This window comes from Poecilia reticulata, chromosome 22 (assembly GCF_904066995.2).
Source record: "Poecilia reticulata chromosome 22, P_reticulata-male-v2, whole genome shotgun sequence".
Classification (NCBI taxonomy): Eukaryota; Metazoa; Chordata; class Actinopteri; order Cyprinodontiformes; family Poeciliidae; genus Poecilia; species Poecilia reticulata.
The window spans coordinates 16,460,195-16,483,029 of record NC_088851.1 but is presented as its reverse complement, the minus strand read 5'-3'; the positions used below and the strand labels follow the sequence as shown (position 1 = coordinate 16,483,029).

The window sequence follows — 22,835 nt, the reverse complement described above, 5'->3', positions numbered from 1 at the left end:
TAATCATCAACGAACATTGGAGCCTTAGCCACACAAAACGGTAGAACAACCACAACTAATCAGTAAATCACTTAGTAAATACACCAAATATTTACATATACTATATAAAAATGAGTGTTTCAATTTAAATCAGACTTAATGTTAAATGTATTAGTTTGGTTAGGGTTACCAAAATTATTTCTTGGAGATGGAAAAATAAAAATATATATTTGAAAATCCAGATTCACTGAGCAGAACATGCAGCAGAACTAGATCAATAGGAATATTATATTTTGTCCATTTCAACTGTTCTTCACATTCCAGACCCCACAAATATTGTTCTGTACATTTATAACCTCCCCAAAACGTTTAGTCCAGGGACCAGCAATGATCAATGTTTTAATAAGGACAAAAAAATTTAGTTTCACTGGAGTTAGCAGATGCTTTTAAATTTCCTTCACATTCTGAATCCACCATCTTCTGTGTTGTATTTTTATGGATTACCAACCTTGCGTTATCTGTGTCAGTAGAAACTGACAGAGGAAATACTGGAAAATAGAGATGGGGTGGCTTGATATTCCAAGGGATTCCTAAACTTTTAAATTTCTGACTCTAAATAAAGACATTGTTTTTTCGTTTTTTTTAAATGTTGTTGTTTGTTCAATTGGGACAGATACAAGAAACTTTAATCAAAACAATCTAAAACTTGCATTAGTGTATATAGCCATGGCTAATTGATGAAACGTGTCCCTAGGACATAAAAAAGCTAATTAAAATGAAAAGTTAAGATGACCTGTAAGTACAATAAAATGATGAAAAGGAATACAAAACAATATACTTATTAATTGGAACATGATTCCTGAATTAAAACAATTACAATGTTTAAAAATTAGTATGATCCTAGTTCATCTTTAACTAGTATCTAAGCCATGAAATTTATATTTTAATTTCAGTTATGGTCTTAAAATAAGATGGTAAGGTGTTCCAAAGCTTACAAGTTCTATCTGTTAGTGACAAAACAAATCACTTCAACTACTTTTATAGTTTATGACGATGATTTATATATTTTTTACATATTACATTTATTTTAAAACTACTCTTTTATATAATAACGCTTTGATTTAATTCCATCACTTGTAGTCGTTGACTCCACATTACAAAAAATGGCTGTTTTATACCAGCTAATAATGAAAGAAATGTCTACCTCTGGTGGCGAGGTAACAACAGTACATCACCAGAGAGCACATTTTGAAGGACATTGCAAAACCGACCATACTTTCATTTGATTGGTTAAAAAATTTGCTTCCTTTTGGCTGATTGGATAGCAACACTATCACGTGTACGGAAATACACCGGAGAAAAACGGGACACTGGGGACAAACGTGGGTAAACAATTTAGTAGTTTCACCATTATGTCCTTATTCCACTCTGTTTGTAGTGATATTTCAACCGTATGTCCATTATTAGAAACACTGCTAATCGTGTCGTCGACATTAATAGCCACTCCCTCTGGCTCTGTAAACAGCATGTGAACTAAGACGCTAACATTAGCCGCTAAGGAGTGTGCCAGCTGTCAACAAACAGTCTGGCTGATTCATTACGTCCTGACTTATTAGTTATCGCTAGAAGAATGTACACATTAATATGTTTCACGGAGTGCAGAAAGAAGTTGTACCGTTGGCGAGTTTGCCACGCATTAACATACCTCATGGTGTAGGGTTAAAAAAAAATTTCTGTTTTGTGAAGCTGATATTCTGTTACACCACTGGGGGGTGTAGGAGATAACTTTTAATCTAAAAACGTACATGGTCAGACTCATAATTGATCTGGTGTGTTCGCCTCCGAATTGATCAGGTTTGTATTTCATTGCTTTAGTATTCACTTGGACAATGGCAGCTTCAAGGAAAATGGGATCTTTGCGCCTGCCTCCGCTGCCCACTGTAGGTGAGCTGATAAAGCTGTACAACCTGCGAGCAGAAAAGCAGCTTTCCCAGAACTTTCTGTTGGACTTAAAGCTTACAGGTTAGTCTTTCGGTTTAACTTGATATAAAAGTGAATGAGGTCCCGGCAGTGACATGGGTTTTTGCTGATGATTTCAACCATATATGTATGACACACTACCTTATTTTAAGGCATCAAAAGCAGCCTTAAAGTAAGGCAAAAGTAGCAGTCCTCTGTCAGTGAATGGAGCACTTAAAATGACAATTACGTCTTAAATGTGTGTAACTAAACAATTAAACCGAGTTAGAAAATACATTCATTTTTATCAGTTTTTTTCCGTCCTTAAGAGATCTTGTAGGCCAGTGATTTCAAACTGCATTCTGCTAGGTTTAGTAATTCCTAAACAATATATATCTTTTTAATTAAAAGAAGCGTCATTAGTTCAGTATGTCATTACTTAAGCTGGCATACTGCTGCTCATAATGACTTTATTGTCTGTCATATGCTTTCATCAATTTGGTCTGAAGTTTAGTTATTGTGCTGATGAGTTTGACAAACAATAGTGATTATATCCACTGCATCACAGGAAGTGTGCATAGTTTCACATATGCTGACTCAAAATTTCTATGATTTTATGTAATGCTTAGTCGTGACATATTATTTATTAATTTCAAATGGCAATTAAATCCTTATTCTTAGAAATAATTAAGGAATGATTCATCATTTCATGTACTGCAGTGCATTTGGCCTCAGAGCTCTCCTAATGAGAGGACTTGCTCAGGGGTTTTTTTTGCAACCCTTGAGAGCTATGGCGGGGTAATATGATTATAAGTGATGCAGTGCAGGTCTGATCTGCTCTCTTGTCCTCTGGCAAGGTGATTGTTAGATTAATGTCTCTCTTCATCCGGCAGAAGCTTGCCAGTATTGAAACACCGAGCAGCATCAATCTTAATTTAGATGATAAAGACATGTGATTAGAGAATGCATTGTTTGCATTTGGAGGCGCTGAACTCATCTGAGTTAGTATAATGTGTATATGTTTTAATTTTTGTTTTGCCGAATCGTTACCTTTAATGTTTTCAGACAAGATAGTTCGCCAGGCCGGCAGTTTGACGGGTGCTCACGTCTGCGAGGTGGGTCCAGGTCCCGGCGGTCTCACCCGCTCCATTCTCAACGCAGAAGCGGCAGATGTGCTAGTTGTGGAGAAAGATTCACGCTTCATCCCTGGACTGAAGGTAAATTAAAACAAACTTGTTGTCCGCTTACAGAGGGACTGTTTGAATGGCAGGTTTCTGTGGAAGTTGTTAAAGATGTTGTTTTTCCAGCTGCTGTCTGAGGCGTCAGCAGGCCGGCTGAGGATCGTTCACGGAGACATCCTCACCTACAGGATGGATCGAGGATTCCCAGCAGCTATTTCAAAGCCTTGGGAGGAAGGTGAGAGAAAAAAAAAAATAACAGAAGATGTTAGATTACTCTGGGTGAAATATGTTTGTGTGACTTAAATGTTTGGTTCTGTCAAAGACCCACCAAACCTTCACATCATTGGGAACCTACCATTCAGTGTCTCAACCCCGCTCATTATCAAGTGGCTGGAAAATATAGCGGACAGGACGGGGCCGTTCACCTTCGGACGCGCCCGACTCACCCTCACGTTCCAGAAGGAGGTGGCAGAGGTGGGTGAACACATGCTGCTGCCTCTCATGGTGTCAAAAATCACATAAAAACAGATTAAAAATAACAACGTGACTATTATCAACAGATCTTTAACTTCAAGATCAATTTTCTTTGCGCCAAAATATTTCGCTTTGGATGATTTTATTTTTTATTAATTTATTGTTTTTCCATTTTAACATTTTTGTTCATACCCGCAGAGGAAAGCAGAGAGTTCTGTTTCTTGCTGTAACCCTGGCTACCTTGTCTCAAATTTCTCCAGAACATCCTTGAGTGGCTGAACCTTATTCAATCTCAGCAAATTTAACAAACCTAATTTATAATTTTGCCAAATGTATTTTTTTGTAGCTGATCTAGCACTTTGAGATTGCTGTCACATTTGCATTAGAATGTCATCCAATCAGGAGAATTTGTCCAGAGGAGAATTCTGCACCTCGTTTACACAATTCTGCATTTTAGGATTCCTTATATTTTTCCTCTGTTCTTTTAATTTCCATATCACTTAATCCTCTTCATGGCTTCTCTTTGACTCCGTGATAAATCTATTTTACAATGATAGCTGCAACATGAAAAACTCACATCTTTGACCCCCTGGTATCCAGTCTCTATGCACAATTTTCATCTGCTGAGAATCCCTGGTCCGCTTCTGAAAAAAATAAACTATCAACTCCGTAGAGCTTCTCAAAAAAAGGAAGCTTTAATCTTTCTAAAATTTCTTAGTACATGATTCTGCAAATTTTTGGATCTAATAATACAGGAGACCAACATCACTAGGTTACATTTTATTTTAATCTGAGAAGTTGCCTTTGCACTGCAGAGTCTAAACAGTCCAGTCCTTTATTTTTTTTTCTACGTGGCCCACGTAAGACGCCTCTGATGTCCGGATACAGAACTCTGTGAACATCCAGCTTCTTTCTGACTCACCCTCCTAATTTACTAAAACATCTTGTTTTTTTTCCCTTCATCCAGAGGTTGACAGCCAGCACCGGCAGCAGTCAGAGAAGTCGTCTGTCCATCATGGCTCAGTATCTCTGCACCGTCAAGAAGCGCTTTGTCATCCCTGGTCGAGCGTTTGTTCCCAAGCCAGAGGTAGGACTTTTAATGTATCCGGTAGGCCTCATCTGTTTACTGAGCGCTTTGGCTGCACAATGTATCTCAAACGTTTTGTCATTGCAATATCACTCTCTTCAGTTTGCATTTGATGATCAGACATAAGTACTGACTCATTATTTAAATTCCACAGATTCAGGCTCTCTATGTCTTCAATTTATTTAGTGACCCTTGTGATTTGATGCAACATAAAAACGAAGTCATTAAAAAAACGGTAACACTTTATTTGAAGGGGTGTGCATAAGACTGACATGACACTGTTATAAACATGACATAACATCTGTCATGAACATGAAGAAGTCTTTATGAATGTTTATGACAGTTGTCATGAAGTGTCATTCGGTAAATAATGACACTTTTCATGCAAAGTTGCTCTAAAAGTTGCATTGAAAGTCCATTAATAGTGCCAATTTTGCATGATTTTGTAAATTATGATAATTTAATGCAAAGTTGGCATTTTTAATGGACTTTCAATGGAAGCTTTAGAGCAACTTTGTATTAAAAGTGTCATTATTAACCGAATGACACTTCATGACACGTCATAAACATTCATAAAGACTTCTTTATGTTCATGACAGATGTTATGTCATGTTTATGACAGTGTCATGTCAGTCTTATGGACACCCCTTCAAATAAAGTGTTAACAAAAAAACTACAACTAAGTTTGGCAAAGCAGCAGACAATGGTCAGAAAGAACTTTTTCACTCAAGCTTTGTGCTTACAAGGGAAATTTCTGATTTTATTTTGTAAGTGGGATACTTATCATCTGGTTATCATTTGGTTTTTGTTTATCATAAGTCATACCGTTCTTGCACAGTTCAGCAATATAATGCATATCATATTTTCTCAACATCATGCAGCCCTAATCAGCACAAACCTTTTTTTTGGTTTTGGTTCTGATTGAGGTGTGGCAGATAAAATTGTCTGGCTACATATATGCATCTGTGATCTCATGCATAATTTAAAGGTGAAGCTAAAATAAAATGTCTTTGGTATATCACTGTCTGAGAGGTGGCAGCTGGCAGATTTCTCCCCCCGGGTGACACTTGGTTCTCCTCATATGGACCCACATTCCCGTCAGAGCCCCTCATCTCATCCCCATTACTCTTCTCCTTTCTCTCTCCTTCTTGCTTTTGGGCTTCATTCGGTTTTAAATCAGTGTTTTCTCTCTTCCGTCTCTGGACACTTTCTGAGTTGTAATGATGCCTGGTGGGTATTTGAGATGTGGCACAATCTCCCTGTTCCATGTAATGAGAGCCTTGTTCTTTTTTTAGGCCCAATATCTCTGTCTTTATCTTTTCACCCACACAGATGTCTCAGTGGCAAAAGAAAGACGATATGGCTTATGTAACATGAGACTTTTTCTTTTAATCAGTAGCAGAGGGTTTTTTTTTTCCAGGACCGGGGAATCCATTAAGAAAATACAAGCCCTCTTGTTGGTGAATAAAGAGTTCTTCAGAGAGATATTTTGAATCCTAGACAAAAGTCTTTAGAAAGGCTCCAGGGGGCTCAGCGACATTAATGCAAATGATGCAGAAAAGCCTTGGCGCAAATGAAACCATGTATGTATGGTCTTGGATCAAGCACATAGGTATCAGGTGGTCCCTTAAAGACGGGGAAGTTCTTTAAGAGTCCTACTCAAGGTAAATATTTAATCTACAGCAAAGAGTAAAACGCAGCAGAGTGTACGGGCGCCGCACTGATTGTTCATTCTCTTAGAAGAGATTCCAATGATTATTTCATCACCCTCTGCTGTCTCGTTTCTCCGTTTGTTCTCTCTTGAGCATCTCATTTTTCCCTGTTTGTCAAACTGCAGCTTAGCGGTACTGGATCACGCTTGTTGGCACTTTAAAATATTTACTCAGGGTTACGTGTTGACTCTCACATGATGAACAGTGCACATATGATTTTAAATCCTTTTGGGTTTTTTTTTTATGTTTTGACTAAAATCTAATTATATTTGAATTCAGTTATTTTTCATATCCGTGTGTAAATTTTCAATTCTTGGAGGAAAAACTTATTGAAGATCAAAACTTTTGTTCTCTTGACAGCAGAGATAGCATCCGTTCACAGCGTGGCAACAAGATGGAGACTGATCCACATTTAAAGAGAACCTTTGGACTTTTAAAAAGCAAAGGATTTTAAAGCAATCTATGATATTCATGATAATCTGATAGTTGATCTTTTGATGCTTCAAGAAGGCCAATGCATTTCATGTTTTGGATCATACTCCTTCGGTTAACTCAAACATTAATTTATAAAACAAATTGGCTGCTGTTTAGAATATTTTTGCCATGAAACTTAATTTAACACCCAGAGGTTACACAGATGAGCCACTTCATTACTGCAGTGCATCTGTTTTTTCATTATCTATGTGAAAGGCAAGAAAATCTCAAACTCTTACTGAGTTTTCCTCACTATGGTATGGTTACTAAACATTCATCGTTGCCACTGCTAAATCAGCACCTTGCGTGTTCCAGGCTGTCTATTCCTGATAAGTGTTTTAATGATCGAATTAATATCATTAGATCGGATGATCGCTCTTTGATGAGCAGAATTCCTGCTGCTTATGCCCTATAAAAGATCAAGCATGAAGGTTTTTTTTTTCTTATGTTGTCCCGTCAACAGCACGCAAAGCCCCTCTTTGATATAATGTCATGAAGTATTATTCATAAAAAGTTCTATGGCTCTTTGTTGTTTACTGCTGCACGCCAGTGTAATCATACAGAATTGCAGGAACAGTAAAAATGTCCTACCTGGTTTATGGAAGAACATTAACCGATAAAGTCTGTGGCATGCAGAAACAAGAGCCGTCTGATCAAATTCTTTTATCTGAATGAATACCAAGAAGCATATCAAAGGTGTGTCTACAGATTGCTGCAAACACAATATTAAACCTCTGAAGTTAACATTGACGTAAATATGCTGCAATGCTCAACTATTAAGCTATTATATTAAATGTTTAATTAAAGCAAGTGTTCACATCATTAGAATAATTTATTAAAATATAATGCATGCTTTTATGATTGTAGTTTTTAAATATATCCTAACTGTTAATGAGCTAAAAGAATGGGTTTTTTTTTATTTAGTTTATAAACCAGACCCACTGGCAACAATTTGACCTCCAATACTTGATGTATAAAAAGTAGAATAAGATTGTATTCATTGGGTACTGTTGTTGTTTTTAATGTTCTGGTCATAAAGAAGCACAATATCTACCTTTATGCAGTTATCCATCCATCCACTGGTCTGTGCTGGTTCATGAGTGTGTCTGAAACATCCTGCCATGTGCTTTTAACTTTGCCCAAATTAAATTTTCATTATTGAGCTCCTCTACAGCCAGATGCTCTGTCTTTACCATTAAAAACTGCAACGAGCAGCTCGGCTAAGCCAGCACAGGAAACTCAAGAAAGAAAACAATCCAGTGAAGGGCAAAATCTCTTTTTATGTGTACTCTTTGGGCTATTACTGCTCTTCGATTTCTCCGGCTGTGTAAAGGTGTTATTGAACCACGTGTCTATAGATAATACGTCAGCTTAGAGGTCTAATTGTAGGTATTGTCTCTCTCCAAAGGAAGCGCTGGGATCACTGACTGTGTTAATGAAGAGGAATTTATGCAAACCAAAGCACAATTACCAAGGTTTTCCCTTTCCTTGTAATTTAATTGTCATGAGTTCAAGCTTTGTGTTAGTTATGTCTAACCCTTTATGTTCATGTCAGGTCAATCATACAGATTAAATAAATTTAAATATTAATGAAAGTTAATTTATTTCTGTAATTCAATTCAGAAAGTTCAGACATCTGTTCATTTTGAAGAACAGCTTTCTGAATCCCAGGCCAGTTTTAAAAAATGTTGTAGAAGACCGACAAAAAGGGCTTTAACACATAAATATGTTATGACATCTATAAGAAAGCAAGCCTCAGGAGGTCATTGCTAAAGCAACTGGTTGTTCTTGCGATGCTGCATGTAAAGTTGAGTGAAAAGAGAAAAAAAAAATAAGGTAGAGAAAGGTACTTTTTTATTTACGGCAGTCTTAGCCTTCAGCTGGTGTTGAATCATACACTTGTACTACTGTCCTTAACTACAGTTCACTGCACTTCACCTGTCACCAGCAGTTCTAACTTGGATGAGTGTAAGTACGGGTAGTTTAACCTGCAGATGAGAAACTCTGCCAAAATTGATCCAGCTTGGGCAAAGATAAAAATTCCTCTGTCCTATAGAAAAACCAGAGAACTGCAAGAAACTCAAATCTATTGAGAGGCTCCTGCATATTTTTATCATTTTGTCCCTCGTTCCGGTCTTCAGTCACTGACCTCCTCCGCTGCAGTCAACAGAAACAATCTTTGAATAGGACTCTTATGAAATAAGCCATACAAGGTGACATGGTGCACGCATAGCTATGTGGAAAGTGTGATTAAAAACCTTTGAAGTGATTCAGTGCTGTATAATGAAATAAACAATGAGTCACGTCGAGTTGCTGAAAAAGCTGCCGAATGACAGCCTGGTGGGGGAAAAAATAGCTTGAGCTGAAGGAGGGAAGGAGGACGTTTGTCGTTTGATTGGCCGGTTGATTAGAATGTAGAGGAGCTGACCAGTTCCGCCTAATGAGACGGGGAAATGTTGCATCTATTTTACATCAGCCACTGCTGGGTCTGTACTGATGAGGGTTGAGGAGATCGGCTCTTATCCTGTCTGCTTAATTTGTCCCTTCTGCCCCAGAGTGCAGCGCGCTCCTTGTGTCACATTGAGTGACAGAGAACGCCCTTGACGTTTTCCAGGGAGCATCGAATGGCTACTTTGATGTTGCTTAAATTGCCTTGAAGTTCTACTTCTTCCCATAATCTCACCCTCCTACTTCTGTTAAGTCACTCTGCTTCTTTTAATTTTCACTCTGACGTATATGAGCACTTCCCTGAATTTTATATGCTTATATTGAACTTTTTTTTTCTTTCCATCTCATAGGAAGAGCTATTTTTCAGACTTTACTTAATTCGTCATGTGAAATTTATAATCATGTGAGAGGTCAAGGAGTTTTTGAGTGCATACTGCCATCAGGCATTTTCATCTTGAGTGTGAACACCCAGCCATGCAGAATCATCCTCCAGGAAAGATTTGATTATGTCTCAATGTGCCTGTCTATAAATACATCGCTGGCTTCTTTGCGTGTTGGTAGAATTGGAAAATAAAGGTATCGAAATGACAAAGCTACAGAACTTGTTGTCGCTGGGACGAAATATTGTGCAGATGGGTATTTGTTATAGACGTTGAGAAAGTAAGCTAGTTTATTTGTAAATCACATTTCAGCAACCAGGAAATTCAAAGTGCTTTACATAATGAAACTTCAACCGGAAACATTACAATGAAGGTAAACAGTGAGAGAGGTAAAGTTTGCTAGTCCATGATGGGGCATAAAAGATTTTATTTATTTATTTATTTTTAGAAAACATGAGTATACATATGTATTTCATCCTGTTTTACTTTAATGTTCCTAAATAAAATAAGCTTCTAGACAAATCTAGTGTCAAACATTTAGAAATATCTGCCCAGTCCTCTATGCAAAATAACTGCAGCTCAGTCGAGTTTTATGGAGGGCGTCTGTGTATGTTTATCTTTGTTGACCTTTAGGAAGATTAGCTTTACCGTCCCTGCATCAGAAAAGCATTCCCACAGAATGATCCTGCCACCACCATTTTTCACAATCTGAAAGGTGGGTTAGGGTGATGTACAGTGTTAGTTTAAATCCACTAAACCTTTGCATGTAGTTCTAAAAGTTCCTTACACTTAGTAATTGTTCAAACTTTTTTTTTTGTCTTTCACCTACAGTCCCAGTATCATGTATTAAGGTTTGCAGTTTTAAAAAATTGTGGAAAAAGGACGTTGTTTGAGTTGAAAGAATGCAGGGATGGAAATGACTTACATGTGATGTGTGTGACAAAACAAATCCAGGAAAAGGAAAAGTGCTTCTTCATCCACGCCAGTACAGAGCAGCAGAAGACAGATTGGCGACAGAGATGGATCTGAAGGGAAAGTGAGGCGTACCTCTAGCAGATGGTTGTCTGCATGTCTCTGAATAATGGCTGCATCAGCCGTCACCCACCAGCTAACAAGAGGAGAGCCCTGCAGATGTTGGCCTTGTATGCAGTCGTTTACCAAGAGCACAGGCCAGATGAGCTGAGCTTGATTAAATTGCATTGAGCATCTGTAATGTAATAATAGGGAGAGTTTGAGTCTCTGCAGAATCCCGCATATCCGTCTGCAGATTTAGTGTTTATTTTCCTGTTTAAATTTTATCCTGAGTTGGAGGACACGCTTTTGTGTTGCTGAATCCAATCTAGCTCAGTCTGGTAAAACTCACTCATAGTGATGGATCTCTTCTGTGCGACCTTTTGCAGCCCACCAGCAGGAGCAGCAGAGGTGAAAATTGACTCTGAGGAACTGAACTGCTTTCTAGTCTCCTCCACACGTGCTATTCGTCTACTTCTATTCATATCTCATAAACGGAGTCAAATGAATCTTTCCTCCAGAGAATTGAGGAAAAAATGTTTCAATGACTAGTGCCAGAGGGGAAAATGCCAGAATAGAGCGTCTTAAGTCGTTCTAGACCGAGGGTAAACTAGACCTAAAAATACTCTGCCTCCTCCACTTCTCTTCTGAAACAAAATGCAAAGGTTGGCATCGCTGGTTTATTAGATCTCCGGAGACGCTGCTCCTAATGAACCATGCAGTTTGCTCCAAGTTAGTGCTCAGTTTAGGAAATTAAGCTCAGTGTAGTTATTGATCATGCAGGATGCAAGCATGTAGAAGATTTATAAAGCTGCAAATGAGCAAAGCTGTGTTTAAAAACACTTTTAGGAAATGAAGTGTGTAAAACAAGCAGGTACTAGTTTTAAAAAAAAAAAAATCCCTCTGCCCAGAAACATCTTTTATCTCATTCTGTGGGATCCCCAATACCTTCCCACACAAGAAGGAAAATATAGTCACGGCACCGAGTTTGGTGCACTGCAAACGCTTGAATGGTGCAAAGTCTAAAGCACAAAAACACAAGTACAATAGAATAGAAAAATGCTGCAAACACAGAAAATGGTAACCAGAAGGAAATGCAGCAAATCTGCTGTTTGCACCTGTCGGCCAACGTACCTGTGCTCAGATCAACTCCAGAGGTTTTTCACCAGAAAACATCAAATAATAAAAAAATGCATAATCAGCATTTGACAGTTTTTTCCTGTTAATGGAGGCAAGCTGAATGCGTTTCAGCAAAATCAGGTGCCTGAAACACCTCAATTAGCTCCATTTGACGAAGAGAAGCAGTGACTCGACTTTTACTGGGTTGAGCTCAGTGTTATTTCAACCATTTTTTGTCCGGAATCTGGATCTTTAAGTCAGGAACGAGACACCAGCATAAATCAACTCTGCTTGAAGCAGAGACTGAACCGTGACCTAAACGGAGCAGGTAAACTCTGTCTGGGCCTTAGTGGAGCTGACTCTCATCCCCTCGGATCCCGACTGCTGAAGTTCACGGCGTGAAGACTCCATCTGAAGGACATCATCTGTGTAAAGTAATAGTGCGATCCCAAACTTCACACGACTACGCCAACAAGCAACCAAAACAGAAATCCTAAATGCTGAACCCATGTGCTGAAACCGGAATTAAATCATAAAATCCCTTCATTCTATGAGCAACGATGCACTAATGGTGAGTGGATCTGGTGGGAATCCGATTGAGTTTCTCTTCCAAACTTAATTAAAGCAGTGCATGATCTTTACATTGATCAGCATCATTAATGAAATTGATTAGAAAATGGCGAAGCCTTCTACACCTTTCAAGCGTTTAGCCGCCTCCTCCTTCATCTTGCAGAAATCCTCACAGCCGCGCTCACTGCCCGGGGCTCAAAGCGGCGATATTGAAAGGCCTTCTTTGAACTGTCAGCCTGTATTGTTTTCCTACGAGCTCTGCTTTTGTCATCCCCGTAGCTTTTTACTGCCTTTGTCAGCAGTTTACTGCTCAGCCAAGGTCGTTGCTATTATTCCAGCAGCCTCGTGTGAACGTCGGGACCACAACAGAGCTGCTCTGACAATGGAAGGTCATTTCCCCCTCAGCGCCGATGGCGGCTTTATGCCTCCGGTGCGAACATTCATGAGCGTAACCGCCTCACCAGAACAAAAAGACGCACATTAAGGTTGGCGACGTACTGCTGCCATTCGGTGCTCAGTTTATTTTTAGGAATTGGGGTGTGTTTTAAGTGCCACTTCCACTAGCTTTTGTCACATTAATGCCAAATAGTCTTCTTTCTTTTTTCTTATGGTGGGCTGACTGTTGACTGAGTCAGAAAGGTCACCCAAATAATCTGAATGTTAACATGGAAGAAGACCTCGAGCTGAAGGCTGTATCCTAATTAACCCGTGCGTGGTGCAGAGGAGCGCTCGCATTCTCTCGCTCTCTCGTCTAAAACCAACTTCCCAAATCTTTCATAGTGACAACTCTGGGTGAAACCCTTTGATGAGAAATGTAGGTTAAATACACAGAGAAGCAGATCCTATTAGCGCTTTCCCACAAGAGGAGCAGATATTTGATGCACAGTCTTGTTGCATAATGACGAGGAGTGGGTGCATGAGAAAGAGATCCTTTAATAATCCATGGTGTTTTCCTCACTTGGCGAGTAATGAGGAGACTCCAATCAGTTTTAATGAAATGTCCAGATTCTAACTAATTTAATAGAGGCTCCATGAGACTTTTTCAGGCTGCAGGACAGAGGAATTAAAAATCAAAAGTCTGCATGTTTCAAGTTATTTTAATGCCACATCGGTTATACACTTTGCTCATTCAAAGAAATATTTTAGCATTTTTGCCTCATGTTTTTAATCCTGTCTTTCTCTAAAAACACACCAAAAGGAATATTAACCTATATTGCTTGATGATATCCAGTAAAGTTTGTGTTCATATGAATATTTTGGGGGGGCATTTTCAATATAACCTTTGTTTACCGAGTCTTTAAGTGGGATACAAAACAAAATTAATATCCAGAAACAATTTAAGAATCGGATGATTATTAAAGCTAAAGAAAATGTAAGATTTGAAAATGCCTGCATTTTTTTTTTTAAACTCTCATGCTTCTTTCATTGCTTGTGATAGACCCACAGAGAGGTGTGTATTATTACTAGTAGTGTTAATAAAATATTATTAGGAACAATGGTTGGTTTTCTATTTTTAATATTGAAAAAAAAGAGGAAAAGTAAGACTGTATGCAGAAAACTCGCAAGCAGTAGAGGAACATGCAAACTGTGTACAAAGACCAAAAAATATTTGATTTCTTAACCCAGTTTCTTTAAACTCTGGAAAATGACGGCCTCTTTCTGCTTAGTAGCTGTAAAATAGGAATTTGTCTTTTGTATAGTTTCTGATTGACTACAGTTCAGTAGAAATGATCGTGAATCCGTGTCTTTTATATGCTGCAGCTGCTGTGCCATTAAATGACAATGATATAAAATCTCAAATTAAGGACTGTATTTATTAAATATCTTGCGGCAAAATTTCAGGAGCTGCCAGACTGGCACTAATGCAAAATGGGACAGACGGAGTTACATTTGTCATTTAAAAAGAAATAATGATATCGCCCTTCTTATCATGACTTGCATGTTATTGATAAAGTCATTAATTTTGGGGGTGTTAATGTTTCACTTTTGTATTAGTTAATGCCCTCATTTAATCAAACAGTAGCAGGAAATGCTTCTGGGAATTATACTAGATAAATCTTTTCTTTAAAAAGCTTTTCGCGCGTAGTTGCATTTTCTGGAAGCCTCTTTGAATTTAAATTTGTGGTGCAGATATTTCTTTGATGCTGCGTTTGTTAAAAAAAAAAAAAAAAAAACGGCTTCTTGCTTCCTGTCAGAATTAGCTGGAGCATCCTGCAATCTTCCTGGCTTGGGAGAAGCTGAGAGCTCCTAAATCAAAAACACAGATAATACCAAAGCTGTATGCTTTCACAAAATAGTTTTATTGGTAAAAAATAGAACTACTTGCACAAGCACATTGAGACAACTGTATCAGAACTTGTGAACTGCTCATCACAAATATGCTCTGGCAAAGTAAGAAGTGCTAAAGCATTCACAAAAATAAGCTGCAGTTATCAAAGTAATAAATCCAACATCTCGGTACAGTATAAGCAGAGAGTTGTAACTCTGTAGACTTTAAGGACCTAGTCACATTGCACTCTGGCCATTTATAAGCAAATAAAATTGCGTGCTGATGATTAAGCTGCACAGCCACTAAAAATATCTCTAACTGGTATTTCCCTGCTGAATCCCATCAGTCAGAAATTGCTCTCTCCTTTTTTTTTTTTTTGTCCAGAGTGCCCACTTGTGTTATGTATTGATACTGGTCCAGAGAGCCTGGAATGCTCATTCATTTGAACCAAACTGCTGTCAAATAGAAACACAAATAAAAGTGCACTGAGTAGTCTTCTTATAAAGAAGATATGGCATGAACGTGGTATTTTATCTTCGACTGAAACAATCTGAAGGATGACAAAATCCTCCTAATAAACAAACAAAACACTGTTAAAGTCACAGACACTTGTGTACAGTCGTCACAGACCAACACGGAATCATATTTCCTGATATAAATACATTTTTAAAGCCCCACACTTGGAGTGCCTTGAGAAAGTATTCATGCCCTATGAGTTTATCTTTTCTTTTCTTTGTCTTGCATTTCACCTGAAACCTCCATGCATTGAATCTTGTGCTAAACAAAGTGGTACATGATTAGGAAGGGTGCATGGGTTTGAAACATGTTCTACATATACAAAAGTTTAAACACACTGCAAACAGAATTTCTAATGGCTTTCTTTAGGTGTCTGTAGATTACTCTCAATGGAGTGGATGGGCCTCTTGGATGCTTTTCTGATTAATGCTAACAGGAAAACAGGAAATGATGCAAGGGTGCTAATATTGTTAAATATTACGATTGACAATATCAATTACATTATTCCGAAACTCCAAAATATTGCAGCCAGCAGCTCTATGCAGTTGTGAAATTGCACGTGGTTTTGACTCAGGACTTCGCAGCGCTGCTTTCCTCACCCAGCCAGCTAGACTGGTGCGCCATTTCTTGGCAGACTGCAGTCACAGTCGTTCCATATTTTTCCATTTTGAGATAATGAACTGAATGTTACTGTGAGACATTTAAAGCTTAGGTTGTCAAAAGTGCTCTGTTATACCTACGTGAGTTCCTTGGTCTCACATAAAGATAAACCTCACACAACATCTGCATGTTGTGCAGATGCACAACATGATCATTAGGAAAAATGATCGTGATTCCTAATGATCATCATTAGGAATGATAATCCTTAGGAATCATCACTCATAATGATTCTATTTACTCTTATCACATAAAAGCCCAGTAAAATACTTAGAAATTTGTGGTTGCAGTTAAAGGGGTAGGAATACTTTTACAAGACCCCGTGGAGTCTTGCTGTGCTTTGAGGGGAACGAGGAATAAGAAGGATTTAACATAACCCTCGGAAGCTGCAAAGGACTGTACACAAGCATCTAGTCTGGCAGAACAAATCTCAAATCCATAAAACATTTTAAAATGTAAAATTCATAGAAAAATAAACAGAAAAATTCCAGATATTAAAATTTGTCATCATGAGACAATTTGGCACATTCTCAAACACATAATGTGTCAGTATTAGCTGATGACATGGCACATTCTTTACTAGTTTTATTGCATTTATCAGTAGTGGTGCCTGGGCAGTGTGTTACTGTCAGGTGGCCAGCTCTGACACGTGCCAGTTTGAGCCCTGCAGGGCTGCCGAGGTTGCCAGCGGCGCCCACTGAGGAGCCCGTGGTGTGCTGGCAGCCGCCTGCAGGTGGCAGGCTGCGCTCAGCCATCTGCACTTCCCCAGGAAGCTTCATGCTTATGAGAGAAAAGGAGAGAATGTGCAGTTCTATACATCCCTGCCTGCACCATGCACAAAACACAATATTCCTGTGCTCAGAGTCAAAGTGTAGACTCGCCCTGAAATGTAACCACGAAAGCGTGGCCCTGCAAATGACACATGAGTAGGTACGTGTGGGTGGCAATTTGGTGGGAGAAGCGTGTGTGCCTGGTGTGGATGTGCGTTTGAGGAGGACACGCTTTCAGCATGCATCAGCGTTCTCTCGTCAGGGATCACATCCATGTGACGGCTGACACAAACAGGCCAGGGTGAATGAGTTGGAAAGGAGGAAAAAAAAAAGAAAAAAGAAAACAGGAGCGACTGGTAGGAGCGCGAGGAACGGCGGGACTAGTGGGACAGTGAAGTGGACGCAATTTAAGAGAGCTTCTGCAGGTGAAGACTGGTAACATATGCGCCTAGCTGCTGACGCACTTGGAAAACAAGTCACATATGGAGAATGACTCAAAGCTTTTTTAGTCGTCTGCCACATGGCCATCCACTTGACTCAAGGAGCCTATCGTTATCTTCAAGCGTGTTCCTGCGATGCTGGACCATTAAATGCTGATATGATGAGGGAATGGTTAAAAACAAAAAAATGTCGCAAGGAAGAAAGTCTTCTGAAAGCTTCTGCACAGAGATTCATCTGAAGAAACTGAAAGCAGCAGGATTTGACTGCATGAAAGGATGCCCCTGTCTAAAAGAACTTCTGTGACTGACAGATAATAAAGACGTTTAAACGGGAAACCTGTCTCCATGGCAGTGAAGAGGCGGTTGACGAGTGAAAAGCACATGCCTCTGAATGTTTACTATGCACACAAAAAAAGCGCACAAAAATCATGCATGTGGTGTGGGTGTAAACGTCCACAATGGATTGTTGCAAAAGACAGGCTGCAAGTTACACACAGGTCGATTGTGTCTGGTCGGGAAACATGACAACGTCCACTCATCTGAAGCGATTAAACGGTTTTCCTGCAAAATTTCTCTCCCTTTCTCCCGTATCTCCACCTGCAGAGTGATGTGCGGCCATCCGTCTGTCCGTCTCGTCTTTGTTGGATGCAGCCAGCAGCCCCACATCCTCTGCTCCTGACAGTCCTCTTTGAACACTTCCAGCAGGGTTAATGTTTCTACAGCTTTGTTTTCAGGCACAGGCATTGTGTGGCTCAGTCGCTCTACCAGGCATTCCAACGTTTTAATACGCAAACAGGCTCCACACGGCATGCTTTAGAGGCAAAAAAATATCAACATCCTTCTAGTAACTAACAAAAATATTAGCTTTTTTAATTTCAATCAATTCAAGGTTGCATTCTAGGAGATATTTATACTAAAAAAAAATTTTAAAAAATGGCTTGCTATGGAAGGGGTTTAACTTTTGGCTCTCTGGTGTTTATATTGCCTATTTAGTCAAATAAAGCAGGGAGGGGGGAGATCGTTATGAACGATTGTAAATAGCAGCTAAATGATTGCTTATTTCTATTCAAAGCTTTGGTGAGGAGAGGGGGTGAGGGGAATCTACACAGACGACTTTCTTATTTGCGTAATCCGTTTCCCGGGAGCGCTTTCTGTGATTTACTGATGAACAATCTGCATTTTGTTGGGAGCTTCCTTCCATTCTGCAGCATGAATCCTGCCTCCTTTCACATTTGCGCTGTTTCCTACGAAGGCGCTGCTCAGGGAATACCTCCACCACTTGTGCTTGCAAAACAGACTAAAAGGAGACAAAAATTAATTCAAAGTTGTTGCCCTCCTCTCACTGCTTTCAGTACGGCCCGACGTACGGATTTAACTGTGACGGTTTTCTCCCTCAGGCTTGCCTCCCTATAGCTGCTGCTTTATTACACGTAGTCCTGCAGGCTGTAGCCAGTCTTGTTGTCTAAAGGGGAGAGAGAGCAGTACTGGTGCTGGAGCTCCTGCTGCTGCTGGAGCAGCTGTTGCTGCTGCTGCTGGAGCAGCAGCTTGTCCGGCGGAGGGAGCAGAACCAGGTCCTGAGGGCCGTGTCTCTTCCCCGGGCAGGACATGCAGAATATGGACCCTCCGACAAAAAGGAAGCCTGCTGAAACAAAGGCCACGTACACGGCACCCCCGGGCTCAAACTTATTGCTCTCGGGCACGCTGGAGTCCAAGAAGTTTGTGATGACCTCCTTGGTAAACCAAGAAGCGGGCACCAGACAGAGAAAGCCAGCAGTGACAAAGCAGCCGCCGCTGGCGATGGCGGCGTGTCGCTTGGAACGGCGTCCGCCTCCCCAGCGTGTGCATTTCAGCCCCAGAGAGGCAAGGCAGAGGCCCATGGCGGCCAGCACGCAGCAGAGCACCATGGTGGTGCGTGCAGTCTGCAAGTACGCAGGAAGGGAGAGCACCGAGTACTTGAGCGTGCAGCTGAACATGCCAGTGCTGTACCAGGTGCAGTCCATCCACAGTCCCTGCATCTGGGAGATGGCCGTGATGATGTTGGAGCCCACATCCGCGCTGACCTTCCAGTTGGGCAGCAGGGTAGCCACAGTGGCCCCCATAATGCCCAGCAGCGCCAGGACAAATCCAAATATCTGCATGCCAGTGGATGCCATGCTCCTCTTCTGAGTCAGTGCTGCCGCCTCAGCCGTTGCCGTCTTCAGGCAGCATCCACCCGGCGCCAGCCAGGCTCGTCGACCCCTCTGCCTTTCTTAACCTCTCTTCTCCAGCCGCAGCTCCACTGGACTGGGGTAGAGAGAGCAAAATGAGGAACTGACTTGCACTATACCTTTTTTCCTCATCTTATTTGCCTCACACATGCAGAGGCTGCAAACAAAGGAGAGCATGGCTCTAAGGTGGAAGACGCTGACTCTGGCTGACAGTAGGTAATCAAAACACTGGACTCTGCTGCGCTTTCTCTTCTCCTAATCTTTAACAGCCACATAGTCTGGAGAGTGAGGAAGGAGTTGTGGTATTTGCATTGCAACAGCTATCTGGACTTAAAGCTGCAGTGTCCTCACCTCATCTAGCTGTACGATTTATACTTTATTCTCTGAAAACCAGTTTTCCTCAAGGTGAGGTGTCACAATAAGTAACCTGCATATACATGTCTTATTTTATTTAGGAGGAAATAATCTTTGTTTGTATTGTTAATAAAAAAAAAAATCCTGTTTTTTTTTGTTGTTTTTTTTAAATCCGATGATGCGATGTTAAAATAATTTCTTACCCCGGCTGGTGCAGAGCTGGAGCGGACGCGTCACGTTTTTAGCAGTAATTCCCGTAAACACGCACTGAAACACGGCAGGCTGCTGAGGTGAGGGGGCGAGGAGGACGGCTCAGTCCGGACCACCGATCCATTCAAGCCATCCATTTCCTTAGCAACAGCGCGGGCAGAGACCACACAGGCTCGACCGGAGCCTGTGAGAAAGTGACCGTAGCGCCTCCGCCGCCTCTTCTCTCCTAGCGCGACTCTCTCTCCCTCTCCCTCTCCCTCCCTCACTCTCGCTCTCTCCTTCCCACCCTCACCGGTGTGTGTATGTGTGTGTATGAAAGAGAGGGAGCGCGGTCTGCCTCACAACTTCATCAGTGATTACACAGCAATGCGCCCTAATCACTACACGCAGTGCGTGAGCCGCGTCTCAAACCGATTAACTGCTGCTTTAGTTGAACCGTTTTCACAACCTTTTACCGAACGGCGAGCGTTGCTGCTTATTAACGTTCAACTTTTAATCCGGTTTAACATTTTTGTATTGAAAAAAACGAAACAAAAAACAAATCACCACTAGTAAGCTAAATTCAGTCCTAGAACTCGGTTGCGTGGAAATTAACTTTCGTTATCGGGTATTTTATTGGCACTACCTATTTGGAAAAACGATGTTAAGGGAAACATCAGATTTTAGCACATAAATAAATCAATCTTCACGTGCTTTTTAAACTGGAAAAATGTATGGGGTGTCTTCAAAATTAAATACAAGTTATAAATAAATAGATCTCATGAAAACAAAACTATAGAAATATTATTAAGCGAGGAGCTTATTTTGTCAGTCATGTGATCATTCATTTATTTATTTTTTTTTTGACAATTTGTAAAGCTAATTAAATTAGGGACTTTATTTTTTTAAACAATTTTATTCCGTGTTTTCTTTATTTCTATTTCCTATATTCAAATAAGGGGGTGGAGTTTTCTCTGGAGCCGGGCTTGTAGTGCAGCAACTGTGTGAGTTCACATTTGTTTCTCACAAACTACTCCTCCAACCTTTATTCAATTCAAAAATACTTTATTGTTCCCAAAGGGAAATTAAGTAATTGATTAAATTAGTGAACAATCACAGCAACGTGTTTTCCCCTCTGAGCCCTGTTTGGTGCAACTAGCATCATGTCATGAATCAACTGGGTTCACAAAGTCATTATGAAAAAATTGTTTAGTGGGCAATATGAAGGAGATTGGAGAACTCTGAGATGATATGCAAGCGTCTGCTAATGCAACTAAGCAACATGATTTAACATTTCTGTTTTGGCTGGTGTGGTGCTAAAATCCCTGACAGAATTTGTTTCTCCTGCATCAGCACAACAGGCTTTGCAGCCGCTAATTCAGATATGTCAAAGTTTGCTGTCTCTCAGGTCTCTGCGCTCTGACTGGACCCCTTCTAAAGAGTAAACTCCACCTCCTTATGGGAATATAAGAGCATGAAATAATATACCGAAATTAAAACAGATCTAAAAAATAAGAATAGAAAGTAGCTTTACAAAAGTGTTAAAAAGTAAAACACCATTACAAAATACATGGTTAATAGCTAAATCCTGAAATTAATAAGGAAGCTCTACATTGGGGGAAAAAAAACAAACCTGTATTTTGTTAATTATTCCGTGTAAAATCCTATATTTTAGGCTACTGATCGCTGTTGTTGCTGGTAGGCTTTGGTTTTGCGTGTGCTCAATTAAGAGTCTTTATGTTGATTTTCATTGATTTCATTTTCATAAATGAAATAATCAGTTGTTTATTTCCTTCACAATGTAAATTATCTTTCCATTTCAATTTAAACTAAAAAAACTGACAAATCAAAACCAAGCCAAACCGTTTGCTTCTTCCCATTAACAACACCTGGACAGAATCACTTGACCTTAAGTAACCTCATCCCTCTTCGACATACTCGGTGCCCAAATGAAACATTCCTCTTAGTGAAGATAAGCACAGGAATCAACATAAATGGCTCCTAGAGGTACATTTATTTATTTGCGCCCCAGGTGTGGTTTACGGTGTTCAATGAAAGGTTTGCAACCACTTGACTTCACGTTACCTGTTTGGCTTCGGATGAAGTATGCTGGGACCTTGAATCTTTATTTTTGTATGAAACAACTCTCCATGTATGTGTCACTCTTTATAACATTCTGGAGTATATGCAAATTGCCATTATAAAAACTGAAGCAGTAGACTTTATAAAAATTAACATTTGAATCATTCTCAAAACTTTTGACTGTATGCAAGTTAAAATATCAGATAAAAGATCATTTATTTTAGTAATTCCATTCAAAATGAGGAACATGTGATCTTGACTGATGAAAACTCAAATCCAGTTTCTCAGAAAATTTAATATCAGATTAAACTAATCAAAAATTGACGTTTTTATCATAAATGTCAGGAAAAGTATATACACTCACTTCTTCAGCAATGACCGTTTGTGGCTTCCCTCTCTGTGAAGGGTGTCGATGACCGTCTTCTAGTCAGCTGTCAAGTCAACAGTCTTCCTCATAGGTGTTGCCTATTGACCCAGTGAACTCAATGAACCTTTGCGGGTGTTATGAGTTAATTAGCTGATTAGGTTGTAACACCACAAGCTTCCATTAATGACTTTTTGACATTAGTATAATTTTTCAGTGACACTTACTTTTGAGTTGATTAATATGTAAGCCGTATTAAGCAAAATGACAAGAAACAAAGGCTTGGAATATATCATGAGTTTTGCTTTCTGAAGTAACTGGCAGGAAATATGCATTTGAAAGGTTGGAAGATAAGCTTGACGGTCAACATGTTCAACAATTTTAAGTCGACAATATTAAATTATGTCGATAATGTTGAACATGTTTTTGCACTGCATTCCCAATAAATTGCATTATGAGGCTGTGTTTTGTAATTTGACAAAATGTGAAAAAGTTCAAGATGTATAAATACTTTTGCAAACCACTGCCATAAATATCACATACTAACATTAAATTGCAGCAGCCATAATGTTGCAGTGCTGCTTTGCTGCTGC

At 39.7% G+C, this 22,835-nt stretch overlaps 2 protein-coding genes across 2 annotated transcripts in view; one reads left to right on the top strand and one right to left on the bottom strand.

Annotated features, from left to right (window-relative positions):
• Positions 1–1,319: 1,319 nt before the first annotated feature.
• The window catches only part of tfb1m (transcription factor B1, mitochondrial), a 33,839-nt gene continuing 12,323 nt past the window's right edge, over positions 1,320–22,835 (top strand). Inside the window, 6 exon segments of the mRNA XM_008399544.3 lie at positions 1,320–1,365; positions 1,855–2,001; positions 3,004–3,155; positions 3,246–3,354; positions 3,442–3,593; positions 4,561–4,680. Coding sequence (XP_008397766.2) covers positions 1,869–2,001; positions 3,004–3,155; positions 3,246–3,354; positions 3,442–3,593; positions 4,561–4,680 — 666 coding nt within the window. The 5' untranslated portion in view covers positions 1,320–1,365; positions 1,855–1,868.
• On the bottom strand, positions 14,674–20,053 carry LOC103458605 (claudin-20). Its single transcript, XM_008399541.3, has 2 exons — positions 19,811–20,053; positions 14,674–19,329 (listed from the first exon to the last, which is right to left on the bottom strand). Exon 2 carries the CDS (start codon positions 19,197–19,199, stop codon positions 18,471–18,473), a length of 729 nt encoding a protein of 242 aa, XP_008397763.1. The 5' UTR covers positions 19,200–19,329; positions 19,811–20,053; the 3' UTR covers positions 14,674–18,470.

Excerpts from the sequence above, each read along its gene's own strand:
- LOC103458605 (XM_008399541.3), bottom strand. The coding sequence starts at position 19,199 with ATGGCATCCACTGGCATGCAGATATTTGGATTTGTCCTGGCGCTGCTG.